We start from the raw sequence: 18,000 nt of genomic DNA on the forward strand, positions 1-18,000 counted from the left end.
CCGTGGCCCCAGGGAGCGCCACTGTGCTGTTTGGGGTGGCTGTGTCCACTCTACAAAGGTATGGCGCAGTCCTAACCCCCAGAACCGCAGAATCGGACGTTATTTGCAAATAGGCATTGACTGAAAGATCTGGGAGGAGGTCGTCCGGGGTCAGGGTGGCCCTGCATCCAGTGACAGTGTCCTGAGAAGGGACAGAAGAGGAGACGCAGACTCGGAGGAGAAGCCACGTGGAGACGGAGGCAGAGACCGGAGGGACACGGCCACCAGCCCAGAGACGCCTGGAGTCCCCAGGAGCTGGAAGAGGCGGGAAGGCCCCTCCCTGCAGCCTGTGGAGGGAGCACGGCCCTGGGACCCCTGGGGTCTCCAGGACGGGGACAGGATATTACGCACATTTGTGGTCTGAAACTACCTGCTTTGTGGCGATCCGTTACTATGGCAGCGAGAGCCTAACAGAGCTCTTTTTTAACATTATTATTTTGAAACGACGATAACAAAAAAACCCACAATGACATCAAGAGACCAAACACATTTCTCTTCTATCCCAGAAGTAAGTGTCCCCCCCCCCCGCGGCCCCCACAATGCCAAGACACAAATGCTGCGGCGTGTTCATCAGTGCGATTGCACAGAATTACACGCACACGAACTATTATAAGGTGTTTTTTTCCCCTGCGAACAAGAGCACCGTAAGGACAAAGCCATGTATTTTGACACAGGCCGGAGCCGGACTGAGCTCCTTTCCGAAGCATCTGCGCCTTCTCCCCAACGCGCTGGTCTGAGTGAAGATCATAGTCCGTGTCTTTCCCCGGGATTGGGTCCCCCGACCCGGCGTGTCCCCACAGAGCCGGAGGACGACCAGGAACAGAAGGGGGAGCCCTGAGCACTGTGCCAAGAGACCAATACTGTCCTCTCCGTACCTCCTGACCACGCCAACCACTCGCTGCGGGGAAGGTGACCTGAGCGGTGATTGGAAGTCAAGACCTGGTCTAGCCCGCGCAACACAGCCACGGCTCCACCGGACTTTGCAAAATTCTTTGCTTTGTGGTTTCATCCAGGCTTCGTGCCACGAAAAAAAGGCGAAAGCACTGAGCATGCGTGATCGACATACGTACACTTCATGTATGTAGCAGGCACATCACCAACGTCTTCCTTTGTCACTCTCCCGGGAGAAGCCACCCAGCCCAGGGACTGAATCCGCATTTCTTTCTTTCCTTACGTATCTGATTGATCTTGGGCCTAAATTGACCCAAATACGCTCATCAATTCACCTCTCCAAAGTCCCCACCTCAAAGCCGCGGGGAAGAACAGAGAGCCAGCCTTTGCCAAAGGCTTTGAAGCCCTCTGAGAAAGGGGGTCAGTGCCCAGGAAAACAGGAAAAATAACTCTCAGTTTGGAAAGAGTTTCTCACTCCCCAGAAAAGCCGGGTGGAGGCCAAAGAGAGCCGAAAGCAGAAGTGACTCACCAGGGCTTGTGAGTCTTTTGGCACCTTGAACGGCTGCTATACCGTATTTCTCCCTGTATAATGAACCTCTTCCTGGAGTTATTCATATTCATGAAACGTACAATTATTTCTCTGCCCATCACACACAGGATTATTATACCTTGGGTATGTCATCATTATACCCATGTGCAAGGCTCGTCCTTACTTTTTCCTTCAAAAATTTGGGCAAAAGGGGGCGCGTTATTCACGGCAAAATATGGCACGAAGCACTTTGTACCAGCAGGGAGAATGTGGGTTATTCAGAGAGAGGTTTGGGAATAATGGGATCATCCCACACAGGGTGCGGTGCAGAGAACTGTACACACAGAGGAATCCCTTCTTCACTGCCTCTGCAAATATGAATGCCTAGGGCATCAAATATCTTCATGGAAAAAAATAATAAAATTGTGAGAAATACGAGTTTTTAAAAAATGTCAGTTTGTTTATTTTGTTTTTTTAGATTCCACCTATAAGTGAGATGATATGGCATTTGCTTTCTCTGGCTCATTTTCCCTGAGCATAACGCCCTCTAGGGGCAGCCCTGCCGTTGCAGATGGGAAGGTTTTATTCTTTTTTATGGCTGAGTAATATTCCTTTGTATGTGTGTCTATATATTTATACACTCACACTGCTTTTTATTCACTTGTGTGTGTATATATAAATATATAATTTCATACTACATATGCATCCATATGTTATATCATAATAATCAATAAATATATAATTTCATGCTATATAATTATTGGCAGATCATTTATCTATTAGTTTAATGCAATAGTATTTATATATACACACACATCCTCCACAGCTTTTTTTATGCAATTCTCTATGGTGTATACTCAAAACTCATACCCGATAATTTGGAATGTAAACTGTCATCAAAAAGTGAAATTAAATAATACAGAGGAAAGGAAAATGTCTCCATGTTTCAAATAGAATTATATTCCGAAAGGGCACATGACAAACTACAATGTATACCCAATGCTCATGTTCCATAAAGAAACATATTTTTATGTAAAATAATAATGTCAGGATGACTGATGATTTTTCTCAGTGTGACAGTTAACTAATTTCCCGACATAAAGATACTAAAAACCAGATTGGGGAAAATACCCGTTCAAAACCCCAAAGGCTAAGGAAAAAGCGAAAAAGCATATTCACTCCCTAGTTCACAGTCTCGTGGCACTACCCTTCATATGTAAAGAGTTCCGACACATCAATAACAAAAGGACCAATGACACAGATACAAATGGGCAAAGGGCCTATTCAGAGAACTTCCCTGGAAAAAGAACGGCCAATGGATTCTGTGTCTCACTCCCGACCAGACAAATGCCATGTAAAATAATCCATCTGACACTGTGCGTCAACAAACAGATGAGCAACGGTCAGAAAATTTGCCAACCTCTGAGGACACAGATCTGCATATCATTGGGGCTACTAAGAATTGCCATAACCCTTACGGGGCACGACTGTGAGGTGCGGATAAAAACAAAACACCCACACACCCTTTTGCTTAACAAACACAGAGGGAGGCATTTCTGGGGCGCAGGCATTTACTAGCAAAGGTCTGAATGCATTTGTAGCATTTCCTTGGTAGTAAAAACTTGACCACAGTTCACAGGGGGTTGGCTACGGACATTGTGACCCAGACTTGTAACAAAACTTGTACTATGCGACTCTCACTCGTTCATGCTCAAATACATATTTTACCCTGATTTCAGAACTTACTGCTCTGTGATTTCCTTGTGGACAGCACCAAGGGGTGAAACAAAGCATACATTTTTTTTTTTTTGCCAAACTATTTAATGATGCAATGAACCACTTAATTAGAAATGCAATTTTCCAGAAAATCCATGTTTGATAAAGTCATGGGTGTTTTTCCATAATGTGAAATTACAATGACTCAAGAACAATGTACATACACGCTCCATAAAAAGTAAGCCTGGCTGACATGTTTATTAAATGTACAGATTTATTTATGAGTCATAATTCCACATACCGTAATTTGCCATGTGTAATGCACACCCACATTTTGGGCCCAAACTTTCAGGGGGGAAAAATAGCACATTCGTTTCAACCTTCTAATTCCATTTTTTATTGATTTATATTTACAAGCAAAACCAATGATCCTATCTGGGGTATTTTTTTGCACATGGATCTTGTTATTGCTTTTTGGAGTTACACTTTAAACACATAAACGTAAATAAAGGATTAAAAACATTTACGTAGGTATGGAACTGGTACCACCCATGTCTAATTTGCATCCTTATTTTCCCCTCGAAAATTTGGGCAAGAACAGTGTGTATTATATATGGCAAAATAGGAGTACTGTTAAAAAAATAGCCACCCTTCCACTATTACCTTCTGTCCAAGAGACACGCATGGCCACAGCATATCATTAATATCCTTACAAAAGTCAATGTTATTCAGAGCAACAAAAATACACATTTTTAAGTATCATTTACAAAGCCCATCGGTGCGCACAGTGGGACCGCGAAGGCCATCAGTGGCCGATCGGGAAGGAAGGCGCATGTTCTTCGCCGCCTTTATAACACAAGCGGTTCCCGAAACTTAGCGAAGGGTCTTGGGCTCATCAGCTAAACTCAGCACTTGGTGACCAGTCGGCCCTGCCTCTTGCTGACTGAGAGAACATACATGTGATTCACATGTTACCCCCCCCGGCACCCAGAAGAAGGTCACGTCCCCTGACTGCACACACACCTGAACCCAGGGCACCCAGCAGGTACCTGCCTGGCTGTGGCAGATCCGCAGGGGGTCTCGATCATTTTTTTACCCTTCTTTTTATAGAGGCAGAAAAGCGACTAAAATCCCCAATGAGCCGGATGTCAGTCTTGAGAAGGAAAGTCTTGGAGGTTTTGGAGCAGGAAGGGAAGCGGAATCTGAGGGAAAAATCGGGGGTTGGGGGGGGCGCAGGGCTTCCTCAGTAGGAGGGCGGATGCCTCGGGAGCCCACCCCACAAGCTCCTGGGGGCAGATTCTACAAGTCCCCATGTGGGGAAGTTCCAGGCGCAAAGGTGGCCCAGCCTTTTCCCCAGATCCGGCTGCGGACAGTGGCCACCCACCACATGCAAAAACACCAAACCTTCGAACAGGGGCCGAGGTGCGTGAGGCTCGGCTTTGAGGACAAGCAGTGGCCTTGAGGGTTCAGGGAGATATTCCAATTGTTCGGTGGACAAAAACACGCCAAGGACGTCCACACCTTTTAGAATGTCGGGGCTCCTGTACTTCAGGGGGTGAACAGGAGACAGCAGGCAAAGTCCTCTCCACGCAGTTATACAAAGAGCGCGCCCACGCCAGGCCTGGCGGGGCGTGCATGGCCGTACACCGGGAAATTTTTCCTGCCGTGGAAACGTCATCGTTTACAGCGAGGAAGAAGCACGTGCTTTTGCTTCACCCCACAGCGTCGGGAATTGGACAAAGGGATCTCTCTGGCACCAAGCGGTTTTGCCCCTAACTTAGAATGAGTTCTCTGGCGCCAAAGCAACTCAGAACATTTCGTAAAGATGGTGCCACCACTTCACATACTGCTGGCCTTTGCCCACCTGGGAGAAGGGGCGTATCTCAGTGCCAGGAAGCACCTGCTTGCGGGGGAATACCTGAATGCAGGGGATACCTTTTGAATATCTAATAGAGGAGTATCTGGTGGAGTACCTGAGGCGAGACAGGACGCAAAATACCTGAATGCAGGGGAGTACCTGGATGCAGGGAGTACCTCAGTGCAAGAAGGTATCGGAGTGCAGAGGGAATATCTGAATGCAGAGGAGTATCTGTGTGGAGTACCTGCAGGCAGGGGGAGCATCTCAATGCAGGGGAGACTCTCAATGCCGGGGACTATCTCGATGCCAGGGAGTATCTGCATGCAGAGGGATATGTGAAGGCGGAGTAGTATGTGCATGTAGGGGAGTATCTGAGAACAGGGCAAAGAGAAAACCCCTGCAATTCTGAGCAAGGAGTTGGGCCGATCCTTTGTCTTACCGCCCCAGCTGTAACTCGCCGTGGGACCCGGCCCACTCAGTCCCGGAGCCTCGCTGCAGAGTCACCCCACGGCAAAAGCATTTCAGGAAAAAGTACATGGTTTCTCACGCCCTTTTATTCGCCTGCTGTAAGAAGTATCCCAAGACACGGAATTTCGAGGAAGCGCTCGGAAGGGTCCTCCCACGGTGGGAAAAGGCCTGAGCGGAGGAAGTTTCCGATGTGCCCGGCATGCGTCCATGGCTCGGGGTTTCTGGAACCGGAATGACGGGGACTTTGCCAGGGACAGTCTGCCGCATCCCGTGGGGACCCTGGAGGGCCCTGGACACGGCGCAGGAAACGTTCCGCTGGATGCTGGACTCCTGGTTGGTCACCGGCATCTACGCCGGACGGCGACAGGCAAATCACTTCTGAGGATTTAACCTGAGGATCCAAGGTGGGCAGGGGCAGGGGGGAGGCGAGGCCGGCGCAGGGGGGGCCACCTAGGCGGGGCTGGGGGCAGGGGGGCTGGTGCAGGAGACCCCTCCCCGCTGCACTGTGGAGGTGCCGCATTGAAGTCCCCCCGTCCTGCTGTGACCGCCAAGCTGTGTGCGCTGGTCACCTTCTACTTCTCCACAATCGTCTGTTGAACTGTCGAGGACAAAGAGACAAGAAAGGACAATGTCACCTAGCATTCCAATCCCCCCCGCCCTGCCCGTGCGTATCTGCTCCTTCCAACTTTGAGACGTTGGTGAAGGCTTTATCCTTTCCATGCAAGATAAAGGGGCTCAGAGACGCTCAAGACGGCACAATCAGTTCTCCCGGGCTAGCAACAAGTATCAATCAACTCTGTAGCTGGACACCGGCGTGATACAATTGTAGCCAGAAACCATAAACACTTCGGGAGAAGGAGGAAGGAAGAGAGAGAAGACGTGTGGAAATGGAGAGTTCTCTCAGACAGCAGAAAGCCCTACAACCTCCCCAATTCAGACTAAATAACTGTCTGGTGAGGGTCCTTGGGGGGTTTTGCTTCTCTTTCTTTGGTTATTTTACAGTGATTTGCAGCTGCACTTCTCTGAGACCTCTCTTGCATTTTCCCCGGTTAGAAATAGCACTAAAAGTAAACACAAACTTCCTGCAAGTGTCTATTTTTTAGAAGTCAAAACACTTTAAAATTTCATTCGACACAATTGTCATTTATCAAGCATCTTCTAGTTGCACGCATACTTTCTTTCTCTTTGCCATTTTCAAAAGGGGTCCCAATCTCAAAAACATCTGCCTTTTGCCCCGAGAGGTTCCCATAATTTTATCAATTTCCTCTTGACCCTACTCGGCCCCTGGAGAGAGAACATTTCGTCCAAGCGCCCCTGGGAAAATGATCACACGGGGATTTGAAATGGTCTGCAGACTGAAAGCCCAGGGAAGTTTCAACGTCACCTCCGGAACATGTCCCCTCAGAAGGAAGGAGACAGAGAAAAGGGCGCAGTCTGTGTCACACAGGGGATTAGAAAGGGGACAAGACGGCAGGAAAGGCACCATGACGCCCTGGGCCAGCGGAGGGCCGGCCCCCCCTTCTCACCGAGCGGTTCCATGTTGGTAGTTCGACTGGTCTGCATGTTGATGTCCCCTTGGTCGGCTGCAAAGGAGAACACAACAGCCCCGGGGTGAATAGTCAGAGAAGACCCCAATACCGACACCAACCTCAGGCTGAGTGGGCCTCCCCCCCTCCCCCAACCCCAGCGGGAGGCCAGGGCTCAGGGGGACTGCCTGCCCACTCCTGACTTTTTTTTTAAAAGGGCACAGTCCTTTATTTCCACAATGATCAGGACAACGTATTTTGTTGATACTAAAAGTATCTCTGTACTATGAGACGGTGCATATGTATCCCACAGAATTAGGGAAAGAGGAAAAGTTACAGAGAAGAAAAGGCCACTGACCGTAACATTCGGACACAGATCCTTGTAGTTTCTTTTCTAGGCATGTGTTTATTTTTTTTTACAAAGAAAAATAGACACGCTGCATTTTGTACCCTGCTTCCTTAACCTGATGTTTCTAATAGTTGCGTATTATTCTATGATAGGGAACTGTCATCATTTGTGAACACATTGCTTTCCTTCATTTTGGGCGTTTGGATGGGTCCTAACAGCTTGTCGTAGGAATATTGGCAACATGAAGATCTTTACAAATAAAGCTTTTGTGAGAACGAATGTTTCCCTAAGGGACCTTTCTGAAATGGGGATTGTTGCCTAGAAGGCCGGGAGCCTTTGTTTGTTTTTACTCTTTACTAGGAAACATTGTCAACACAGACGCAGAAAGAATGTTTAAAGCAACTGCTATTTCAACCGCCTAGATTTTGTGGTTTGTTCCATTTTTGCCACATTGTCTTCATGTATTTTTAAAATCGTTTTTTAAAAGGCTTAAACATCAGAGCTGTATTACAGTGTCCCACACATAACAAAACAAATCCCAACTCCTTAATATCGTGTTTGACTGCCATCTACTTTTTTTTTATTTGCAAAATTTTGCAAACACACAGCAACACATCCACGACCTGCCCCCAGCATGGTCCCCAAGGTGCGTGGCCTCAGGCAACCAAGGGACAGCACGCCAGACCTGCAAGAACGAGACGTACGCATTTCTTTTCTGCCCAGGAAGAGGCAAGCCGGCACTTTTCCCATGGGAAAAGGGACCCGGACAAGGGCATCGGGGCCATGAGACCCTGTGACCTGTGCACAAATCCGTAACCTCAGGACAGCGGCGTCATCGGCTCTGAGAACACCTTACTTGCCCACAGACACGTAACTTTCCATCCAAGTCCCAGAAAAACTCGTCACGGTGTGTAGGAAATGATTCTCGGACACAGAGCCAACCACCAGTGACCCCCATCCCAGAGAGCCAACGTCTGCCGTTCAAATAAGAAGGAAACAGACCCAAAACAGAGGGACACCGGGGGCCACAGGGGTCATGGTGTCGGCCAGCTCATTGCCAGCACCAGCCACGTTTGAGAGCACGCTCTGGATCTGACATCGTTCGTGTTTAAAATCTGTTTATTGAACTCACTGGGGTAACGGGCGTTAATGGGATTACAGCAATTTCAGGGGTATACTTCTACAATACGGCATCTGTATATTGGACTGTGTGTTCCCCTCCCGAGGCCGAGTCTGCTTCCATCACCATTTATCCCCCTTCCCCCGCTCTGCCTCCCCCCACCCCCTCCCTCTGGTCATCGCCACACTGTTGTCTGTGTCTACGAGTTTATCGCTATTTTTTTGCTTCATCTTTTTCACCTGGCCCCGTAACCCCCTCCCCTCTGAATGTATGCATTCCCCCTCCATATGTATGAATCTGTGTTTTATTTCTCACTTGATTTTACTCCTTACAGAAGGGACATCACACGGCACTTGTCTTTCTGTGACTGGCTTATGCCACTGAACATAATGCTCTCCAGGTGTATCCCGGGCAAAGGGTAGGATTCCTTTCATTTTTTTAGGGCTGCGTAGTATTCCACTGTGCAAAGGTCCCACTGCTTCTTCATCCACTCATCTACGGATGGGCTTTAATTGCACAGCACGCCACGGGTGTCCACCAAACTAAAATGTGAGTGACTAAACAGCCCAGAGATTCTAACGGGACGGTCAAGGGCCACCTCAAATCTGGACACATTTGAGAGAACAAAAGAAAAGGCCCATGTGATCTATGCAGCAAGAGCAAAAGCCATTGTGGGTGAATGTTATTTGTAGCGCGTGGAACCACTGCTCCCTGCGCTGCCTCTGAGTAAACACTAGGGGGCAGGATGGCGGAAGGACTCGGGCGCCACCAGCCCCGCCACTGGGTGGAGGCAACTTCTGAAGGAGGGTGTTTAGGGGCCGCACCCTGTTGATAAAGGAGCTGGAGGCTTCCCGAGGTCTCCACCCTCCAGGAAGCCAGAGATAAACCTTTGTCCCTAGACTCAGCCCCTTTCAGGGATGAAGCCACCAGGGGGCACCCCTGACTAGGGTCACAATGAGTCTCCAGCACCAGGGACATTGAGCAAGACCCCCAGACTCTGAGCTGCGGGGACGACATTCAGTGGAGCTCGTGTGACCATTCTGGAAGGGAGGCGGCACCGGGCAGAAGCTTTGTGCTTGGAACATGAGACCCCCCAGACGCCAAGCCCCAAAGAGGAGAGCAGATGGCAGGGGACCCACCCTCCACCACACCCGCTGTGGCCCTCAGAACTGCAAGGGCCAAACACACGAGTGAAAAGAAGCCCAAGCCATTCTTGTGCTTCTGCAGGGACTGTGGGTGGGGGTGGTGGGTGGCGGTCACGGCAACAGCAGCCAGCATGGGGACGACACCTCTCTAATTTATGAGCATGCCCACCACGTGTGGGGACCTGGGGACCACGGACCAGCATGGCTCCACCTTCAGGCGACATGTCAGACTGACTCCTTGGGGACCCACAGAGAGTCGATACTGTGCTGAGTGGGGCACAGGCTTCACGTCACCGGAACCGGGAGACCACGCACGCATCTTGCAAACATCAGGAAGGCTGTCAGGGTTACGCAGGGGACTGCTGGAGGTGACCAGACCCACGCGGGAGCCCACGGGGTCCACATGGTAGGGTTCTGACCCGAACGCCCCATCAACAACCCCCACCCTAACCCCAAAACCTCAACCCCAAGTCACCAGCAAGGCTCGCTGGACCCTCACCCCAGAGGCAAACAAGAAAGGTCATTTTGACGCCCGGGAAGCAGAGAGCGGAGAGTGAAGAAGGAACAAATACTCAGGGATGCTTACGGGGGCACACACGGACGCAGAAATTCTGTGAGGCCAGCAATAGTCTGCCTTAAAAATGACAAACCTGTGACACTGTCAGGGTGACCCCTAAACCTGTGGACGTCCCCTCCCCCACCATGGAGACACCCCGACATCCTGGACAAGCTGATTACAGAGAGAGGGTCAGGGACTGCTTGGCGGGAACGGAGGGGTAAATACACCCTGGGAGAAGTCTACAGGCTGGGAATCCGAGCGTCCGAATCGCATCTGTGGTGTGAGAGGTCAGACCCAGGGACCCCGGTCACCATGCAGGGAGCATGGTGGCTGTCCGCTGCCCTCTGGCCAAATGCACTGCCAAAGACGCCCGTGGCGACGAACTCGGTTTGTGCGTGGACGTCATGGACCGCACTTCTTTCTGTGGGGTTTCACCGGAAAAGGGAACACGGCCACAGATCTTCACTTCCTCAAGTGACCAGCGCAAGAATACAAGATGCTTCCGTGTACGACAAAGGGGCAAAGCGAGGGACACCCCGGGACGGCAGGGAGTGTGGGAGCAGGTGACCGCCGAGACATTCGCTAGCGGGGAGGGGAGGAGGCTCGGAGCGCTTTGGCTGTGCATCTCAGGAGACAGACACCCTGATCAGACAGGACGGGGTCTGGAGGCCCTTCCGGGGGGTGCTACTCCACCCTACATCTTCGGTTCATCTGAAAGGGAAGGTTGGGGAAGAGAGAAAAGAGTAGTAAACTTTCTGAGAGGTTGGCAATGCCCCAGAGCGCAGGCACGAGGTGTTAGAAGGGCAAAGGAGTGTTACAAACATGGGGGTTAGGGTTGGGCTTAGGGTTGGGGCTTGGCTCAGAGGTAAAGCGAGAGGGGGCTGAAGACCGAACAGCTACAGGACGTAGAATCGGAGTGGAGACCAAAATTAAGGAGCAGGAAGGAGAGGGAGGAAGGAGGAGAGGATTTGATGGAAGCATTGGAGGGATGATGCATGGATGGATAGATGGATGGAAAAATTGGTAGATGGATGGATGGTTAGATGGGTGGATGGATAGATGGATGGATGGGTGGGTGGATGGGTGGGTGGGTGGGTGGGTGGATGGGTGGATGGTAGATGGTGGATGGATGGATGGATGATGGATGGATGGATGGATGAAAAAATTGGTAGATGGATAGATGGATGGATGGGTGGGTGGATTGGTGGATGGATGGATGGATACATGGATGGATGGGTAGATGGATGGATAGATGGATACATGGATGGATGGGTAGATGGATGGATGGATGGATACATGGATGGATGGGTAGACGGATGGATGATAGATGAATGGATGGATGGATGGATGGATGGACAAATGGATGGTAGATGGATGAGTGATGAATGGATAAATGAGAGATCAATGGATATATGGATGGATGTATAAATACATGGATGAATGGACAGATGGATGGTAGATGGATGGATGATGATGGATGGATATAAGGAAACAGGAATTGAAGAATGGATGAATAAGACTGATGTGAAGATGGGAGGGAAGGAAGGAAGGAAGGAAGGAAGGAAGGAAGGAAGGAAGGAAGGAAGGAAGGAAGGAAGGAAGGAAGGAAGAGAGGCTAGTCGCTCATTTCACCAAAGCCTCAAGAGACCACTACCAAGCAGATGCTGGACGAAGCTGGTGGACGTGTCCCGAGCAGCAAGAACCAGCCGCAGACACAGGGCACAGCATCACTCCCACGCAGTGACAGCAGCCAAGCGCTGGGCTCTGTCAGTGAATGTCAGGAGCCCGGTCAGCAGGCGCTGGGCCCAGCTCCTTGAAGCCAACATGCCAAGCCACAAAGACACACAGCAACCACGCGCCCGAATCTGAGACAGCGTCAGCAGCGCCCCGTGGAAACCAGATCAGAGTTTTAGGTCTGTGATTTCGAGCCTTTATGAATCAGGAACAGATCTACCAACTTTCGCTGGCTGGAGATACACATAGGTTTTCGTACTTGAGCTTAACCCCTGTGACCGAAAGGCTCCCAAGCAGACTTTGGCCAAGATGGACAGGATTTGATCAACATGTCTCCATGCTGATGTAGGAAGCTCTGCTCCCACCCACATGCCCAAGACTCATCTTGACGCAAACTCAGCAGACACTATGGACCTCAACACAGCGACCAGGTCCTGGAAAATTGTTCTCTGTATAAAGTAACGGTCTCCCCAAAGCCCTGGCTTGTTCAAGGACCAGGGCTTGCAGTACCAACATCCTCCATAGGGAATCTCCAAGGTCATGATCACCCAGGGGTGTGTTCTCCAAATGGCCAGCACAGAATTAAAACCCACAAAGCAGTCTTACACACAGCCGACAAATCCTACGATTGTCCCATGCCTGGCACCTTGATTCCACATTTTAATTCTCTCTCTGTCCATAAAACCACGTCCCTGATAATAAATACTAAATTGGTTGTATAAGTTGAGTGTAAAAGTCTAAATGTCTACTCAGGAAATCAAGAGACATAGTCACTCTTCCATATTGGGTGGGGGGTGTCTAGGAGAAGAGCACCTAATTTTGTTTGTGTGAACGGCGCACATTCTGTGGCTGAAGGCAAGAGCGGTCATGACTGAAACCACAAGGCCCAGCCAACTTCTCTCCCTCCCCTTTGCCTCTTGTTTTCTGCATCTTTACTCCAGCTCCAGCTCATGAGTCTCACACAAACTGCAAAGAAGTAAGTACTGAAGTTGCCCCCCGATGTCCATCTAGCCTCGGAAGAACAAAAGACTATCGAGAACATTTTCTGGGGAAATAAATTTAGCCCACTTTCTGAGTGCCCTAAGGGGACTCCTAAACGGCCCTGAGCCAATTCTTCAGAAAAGACGCTTTCGTTTTTGCAAAATTACAAGGGCAACTATTTCTCCCCGAGGAGCTGTCTGTTTTCAAGACCATCCACCCCGCCAAAACAATGGACAAAATGCTTCCATCGAACCCAATACCAGGGATGAGATGGGTGGGACAGACGACAGCGGGTTTTCCCAACGTCCGAATCCCATTTCCACACAGTGGAATATGCCAGGTAACAGAAATGCTTCGTAACCCCAGGATCTACCTGGGTTTCAGCTGAAGATTTCGGAAATTCTTGCCACGCCTGCTTCCCTGGTGAGCCCGCCTGACCCTCTGCTGGCTGGACAGCATGCTCTGAGGTGAGCATCACCAGAGAGGAAGGAGTATGCAATTGATAAAGAAACAGGCCCTGGCTGGTGTGGCTCAGTGGATTGAGTGCCAGCCTGCGGATCAAAGGGTCGCAGGTTCAATTCCCAGTCAGGGCGCATGCCTGAGTTGAGGGCCAGGTCCCCAGTAGGGGGCGTGTAAGAGGCAACCAATACATGGATGTTTCTCTCCCTCCCTTCCCCTCTCTGCGAAATAAATCCATAAATAAAGCCTTCAGAAAAGAAAAATAAACACAAGTTCACTTCCACTGAACTACTATTCCTTTCACCTCCCTGCTGTTTCCAGAAGTTGCAAGAGCAAGAGGTATTTTCTTTTGTTTTCCCCCCTCTCAGTTATAATCGTTAAGCCTTTTAAAAAAAAATTTAATCCAAGGACAAGCTTCGTGATGTTTAGAGAGAGGGGAAGGAAGGGAGAGAGAGAGAGAGATGGAGAGAAATATTGATGTGAGAGAGATGGACTGATCAGTGGCCTCTCACAGGTGCCCCACCTGGGGACCAAACCCACAACCCAGGCATGTGTCCTGACCGGGAATCAAACCCGTCACCTTTCGGGTTGACGCTCCAACCAACTGAGCCACACCAACCGGAGCTAAAATTGTTGGTGTTTATTAGGAATCTCATGGATTCAGTAGGATCGATGATTGCCATTAAGTCAACCAACCGTGAGTCCTTGGGCACCCCAGAGAGAAGGTACCCAGTCATAGGTAGAAAATAGAAGGCAATCAAAGACCCTTCTGTGCCAGAAAGGGGATATCAAACCAGCAGCTGCCTTTATGTCTCTGAGTTCAAAAGCTGGGTAGAATTCGAATTTCAGGCTCTACATACAGTGTGTGGACATAAACTTCTACTCTGATGGGAGAAAAAGAGTGGACTTTGTCTGTATAATCCAGCTTTGTGTGCTTCAGCGTGCGGTGGAAATGTGGTGGAAATTCTCCTCCAGGTTCATGACATCAACGGCTGGACATGAACAAGGAATTAGGTCACAGGAAGCATGAGAAGTTCGGACACCAGCAGGCCCCTTCCACAGAGGAGAAGGCTTGAGCCCATGAGACCCCCTCCCCAAAACCACATCACAGCCCACCCCCTGTGAGTCCTGCAAAAAAACAAGCAAAAACCTAGAAAGAGACGTCAGGACACACCTGAATGTCAGCTGTGTTTGGAACAGAACTTTCAGGCACAGGGACCAACCTGAAGTAATGCAGGTTTGCGCAGAAGGCATGAACACACCCAATCCTGCCCCTCACCCTTGCTCACCTTACATCCCACCTGAGGCCCTTCCCAGGACCTGCTGGTACCGGGTTCTTAGCAGAAAGGGAGCCACTCAGTCCATTAGGTCCGGAAGAAATATGGTACCCCCTTGGGGATGACAGCGACGTTAACTAAAGATGACTGCATCCTAAGAGCTAACAGTTCTCTGATAGTCGCTCGGTGCCGAGACACCTGCCAAGACGTTCACGTGCAATCTCACTGACCCCCCCAGGGAAATTCTCTGGAGAAAGGACTGTCACCTGTCCCTCTCCAGATGGAAAACCAAGCTCTGGGTTGGTTAGTCACATGTACACGTTGACACCCCTCAACACAGTGCATGCTGGGATCAGACACCACCTGGTTCCCGTATTCTACCAAGGTGACGAGTCATCAGCCACCTTCCTCACATGCAGTCTCGGGTGAGGACCGCGTCTGAGTGTTTTGCTTTGTTTTAGAGAAAGAACGGCTTTCATGGTAGCAGCAGGCAAGACGAGAGGAAGCAGGCATGGCAGTCTTACCGTTTTCTTTGAAGCACAACTTCTTTTTCTGGTAGGCAATAAAGCTGGAAATGGCCCCGGCCACGGCCACCACCACAGCCCCTATGATGCCAGGGACCACGCCCTGGGGTTCGCCTGAGGGAAGAACGCAGGACACTGTTATGGGAGCACAGTCACAAAAGGACGGTGAGGGGGGTTCAAGCTGGCCGTTCGGGCCATTTTTAAACACCCAAAGCCAACCTGTCAGAAACCAGGTGTACCTACCTTCTCCCTCCCCATCATGCCTCTGGTTTCCTTCGCCACCGCCTCCGCCACCACCTCCGCCACCGCCCCCGCCTGGTCAAGAGAAGGACAAACTAGTTGACCAATGACATCCCACAGATTTTTGGTGAAGAACTCACCCCAAGGAGCAGGTCCTGTGACCTTGAGGTGTGAAGGGACCTTAACAGAAGAGGGCGTGGCAGGGACGGGACATTGAATAGCAGGGAGTCGCTTTCCATCGTCAGGAGGCTGTCCCTGCTCTGTTGAGGGTATCACCTGTCTCACTCACTTTTCCCAAAGAGAATAAAAATTCACTCAGACCATCCTTGCATGGTGGGCTTGAGGACAGCCACTGTCTAGTGAGTCCTGAAGGTCTCTCAGGAATTCTGTCCCCTTATAGTGGGCCCAGGGACAATCCAGGCCAAGGTCCAAGACCCCACCTGAGTCCCTGCCCCTTGTGATTGTGGGGGTGGAAATTCAAGACATATTTCTGAGGACTCCCAGGATGCAGAAAATACATTCAGGTAATTGTCTATAAATATAGCAAATGCATATAAGCACATTCTAATAATTATAAACAGATGATGTCATTCCTTACTGGTTGGTTGATAACTCTGTATACTGTTTGAACCCTATTATGACCTAAGATTTCAAGGACAGAAGCAGAAAATAACTTTTCTAACTGCAGTGGGGGTGATGAGGGTACTTGGGGAAGGTGACATCACTCTGTGTCTGGTGCCATGATTTCAACATTCGTTGGCGACATGAGAGAACCCATGAGAAACCTGAGCTAGTTACAGAAGACACCAGTGAGTGACTGGGTCACGCCTGGGAAGTTCCCACTGAGCTCCATCCCGCTGAAGGAGGAAAGGCCCCCTGACCATCAACAGAACAGCCAGGCACCAGCTTCTACCAGGAAGGATGTAGGGTCTACACCTGTGATACGTTCAGAAAGACAGGACCCAGGGTTCAGCCTTCCGACCCTTAGTAACTCTGCAGAACAGCTGAGCCACAGGTGATGAGCGAAAATACAGAAGAAGAAACTAACTCTACCTCCACCGGACGTGAAGTCGACCAGGTCAGAATCGGATAACCCACCTAGGAGAGAAAAACAGGGTCACTGGTCAGACGGGAATGGCTGGCGGGGTCTCGATGTCTTGGGCTGAAGGGGACACACCAAGAAAACCCACCAAAGGGGCCCCACCAGGGTACAGCGTCACGGAAGCTGTCTTTCAAAGATGCAATGACAACTGTATTCCATCTCGGTGGTGAAATTCCTAAAACCAGTCTTGGCCAAAACTCTGCTCAGAAACCAGAAAAAGAACACCCGAAGAAGTGAAAAGTGGGTCCTCATGTTTTTTGATGGCTATAAACTGAGCAGTCGGAAAGGGCTTGATCTCAAGCAGGTCCATTGCCGTTGTGGCTGGCGGTTTTCACGCTCTCCATCCTGGGTTCTTCCCAGGTCTTCACTCTGGACTCCGATGGGAGACTCACTGGCCAAAAAGTCCCTATGGTGTTTATCCATTAAATAAAAGATGCATTTTCCATGTTCTCCAATAACTTGACTGACTTGGATGTTTTGAGTAGATCGGCTTCTCCCGCGTGGCACAATGTTGGTTGTTTGCAACGACTGTCTCGATTGAATCCCTGTGAACCTCACCTGACCTACCCGACTGTGGAGTACCGTCCAGCGAGAAATCGTCCACACGAAACCTCACAAATCGCTTCTGACACGTTTCATCCATCACAGCACCTTCTGCATGCACTACACAAACCTTTTTTTTTTTGCATTTCAGTTTTTACCTTTCTTGAAATAATAAACCCTAACACGCCAAAAATGTTGCGTGTCTTCTTCCATCTTCAGCATTCGAATGGCTGCCCCCAAATTCACCGGTTTTTACGGTCTTTTTTAAATGCACCCTGATGTGACAGCTGTCACAATACAACCTAACAAAGTGGTTTCGAATGAAGTCGAAGACAACTAAGCCCGACTAGAGCCAATGGAAGCCAACTAGAGCTTCCTAGAGTCAAACGAAAAAAAAAAAAAAACGAAGGAAGTTTTTGGTCAGCCCAGTATTTCTGACAACAACCTGGTAGCAACATGAGGCACCAAGCAATGTTGCTGAATAGCCTCTTTGGAGCCCCTAAGCATCAGGGTGTGAGACATGCAAGGAAGGGACCCCCCAGCCCAGCCAGGCCACCCCAGACGAGGTGACCCCACTAGAGCCAAACTCATCTCAGCCGCGCCCAGCACAGACTGATGAAACACCACAACTTTTAAAAATCTTCAAGCCTCTGCATGTAGGAATGATTTCTTAGCCCGCGATACCTAGGAGACACCCACCAAATGTAATGCATCGGCTTCACAAAATCTATCGTGACGCACCGGAGTTTAACTCGTGAATTCAAACGTATACATTCTACAAGAACATCCTTCCGCATATAAGTCATCGCATTCGTGGGTTCAAACAAAAAAATAACCCTCTTTGCTGACCACACGCACGTGCTAACACATAGTATTATTATTACTCCTTTTTAGGAAGTAAAAGGGAATAGGAATGGAAAGACACTTCTGTAAATGAGTA

At 49.7% G+C, this 18,000-nt stretch overlaps 1 protein-coding gene across 2 annotated transcripts in view; it reads right to left on the bottom strand.

The window, feature by feature from the left end:
- Positions 1 to 5,569: 5,569 nt before the first annotated feature.
- Positions 5,570 to 18,000, bottom strand: part of CD99 (CD99 molecule (Xg blood group)) — a 28,039-nt gene continuing 15,608 nt past the window's right edge. The window contains exons 6-10 of one of the 2 annotated variants that reach the window (XM_037140429.2): positions 16,469 to 16,513; positions 15,419 to 15,490; positions 15,176 to 15,289; positions 7,028 to 7,084; positions 5,570 to 6,099 (exon numbers count right to left, since the gene is read on the bottom strand). In XM_037140429.2, the coding sequence (XP_036996324.2) occupies positions 6,074 to 6,099; positions 7,028 to 7,084; positions 15,176 to 15,289; positions 15,419 to 15,490; positions 16,469 to 16,513 (314 nt within the window). In that variant the 3' untranslated portion in view covers positions 5,570 to 6,073. Of the gene's footprint in view, positions 6,100 to 7,027; positions 7,085 to 8,649; positions 10,912 to 15,175; positions 15,290 to 15,418; positions 15,491 to 16,468; positions 16,514 to 18,000 lie in introns of those variants that run through there. The other variant, XM_053673429.1, reaches the window with a different exon arrangement.

The sequence above is a fragment of the Artibeus jamaicensis genome, unplaced genomic scaffold, assembly GCF_021234435.1.
Source record: "Artibeus jamaicensis isolate MK-2021 breed Jamaican fruit bat unplaced genomic scaffold, CSHL_Jam_final contig_859, whole genome shotgun sequence".
Classification (NCBI taxonomy): domain Eukaryota; kingdom Metazoa; phylum Chordata; class Mammalia; order Chiroptera; family Phyllostomidae; genus Artibeus; species Artibeus jamaicensis.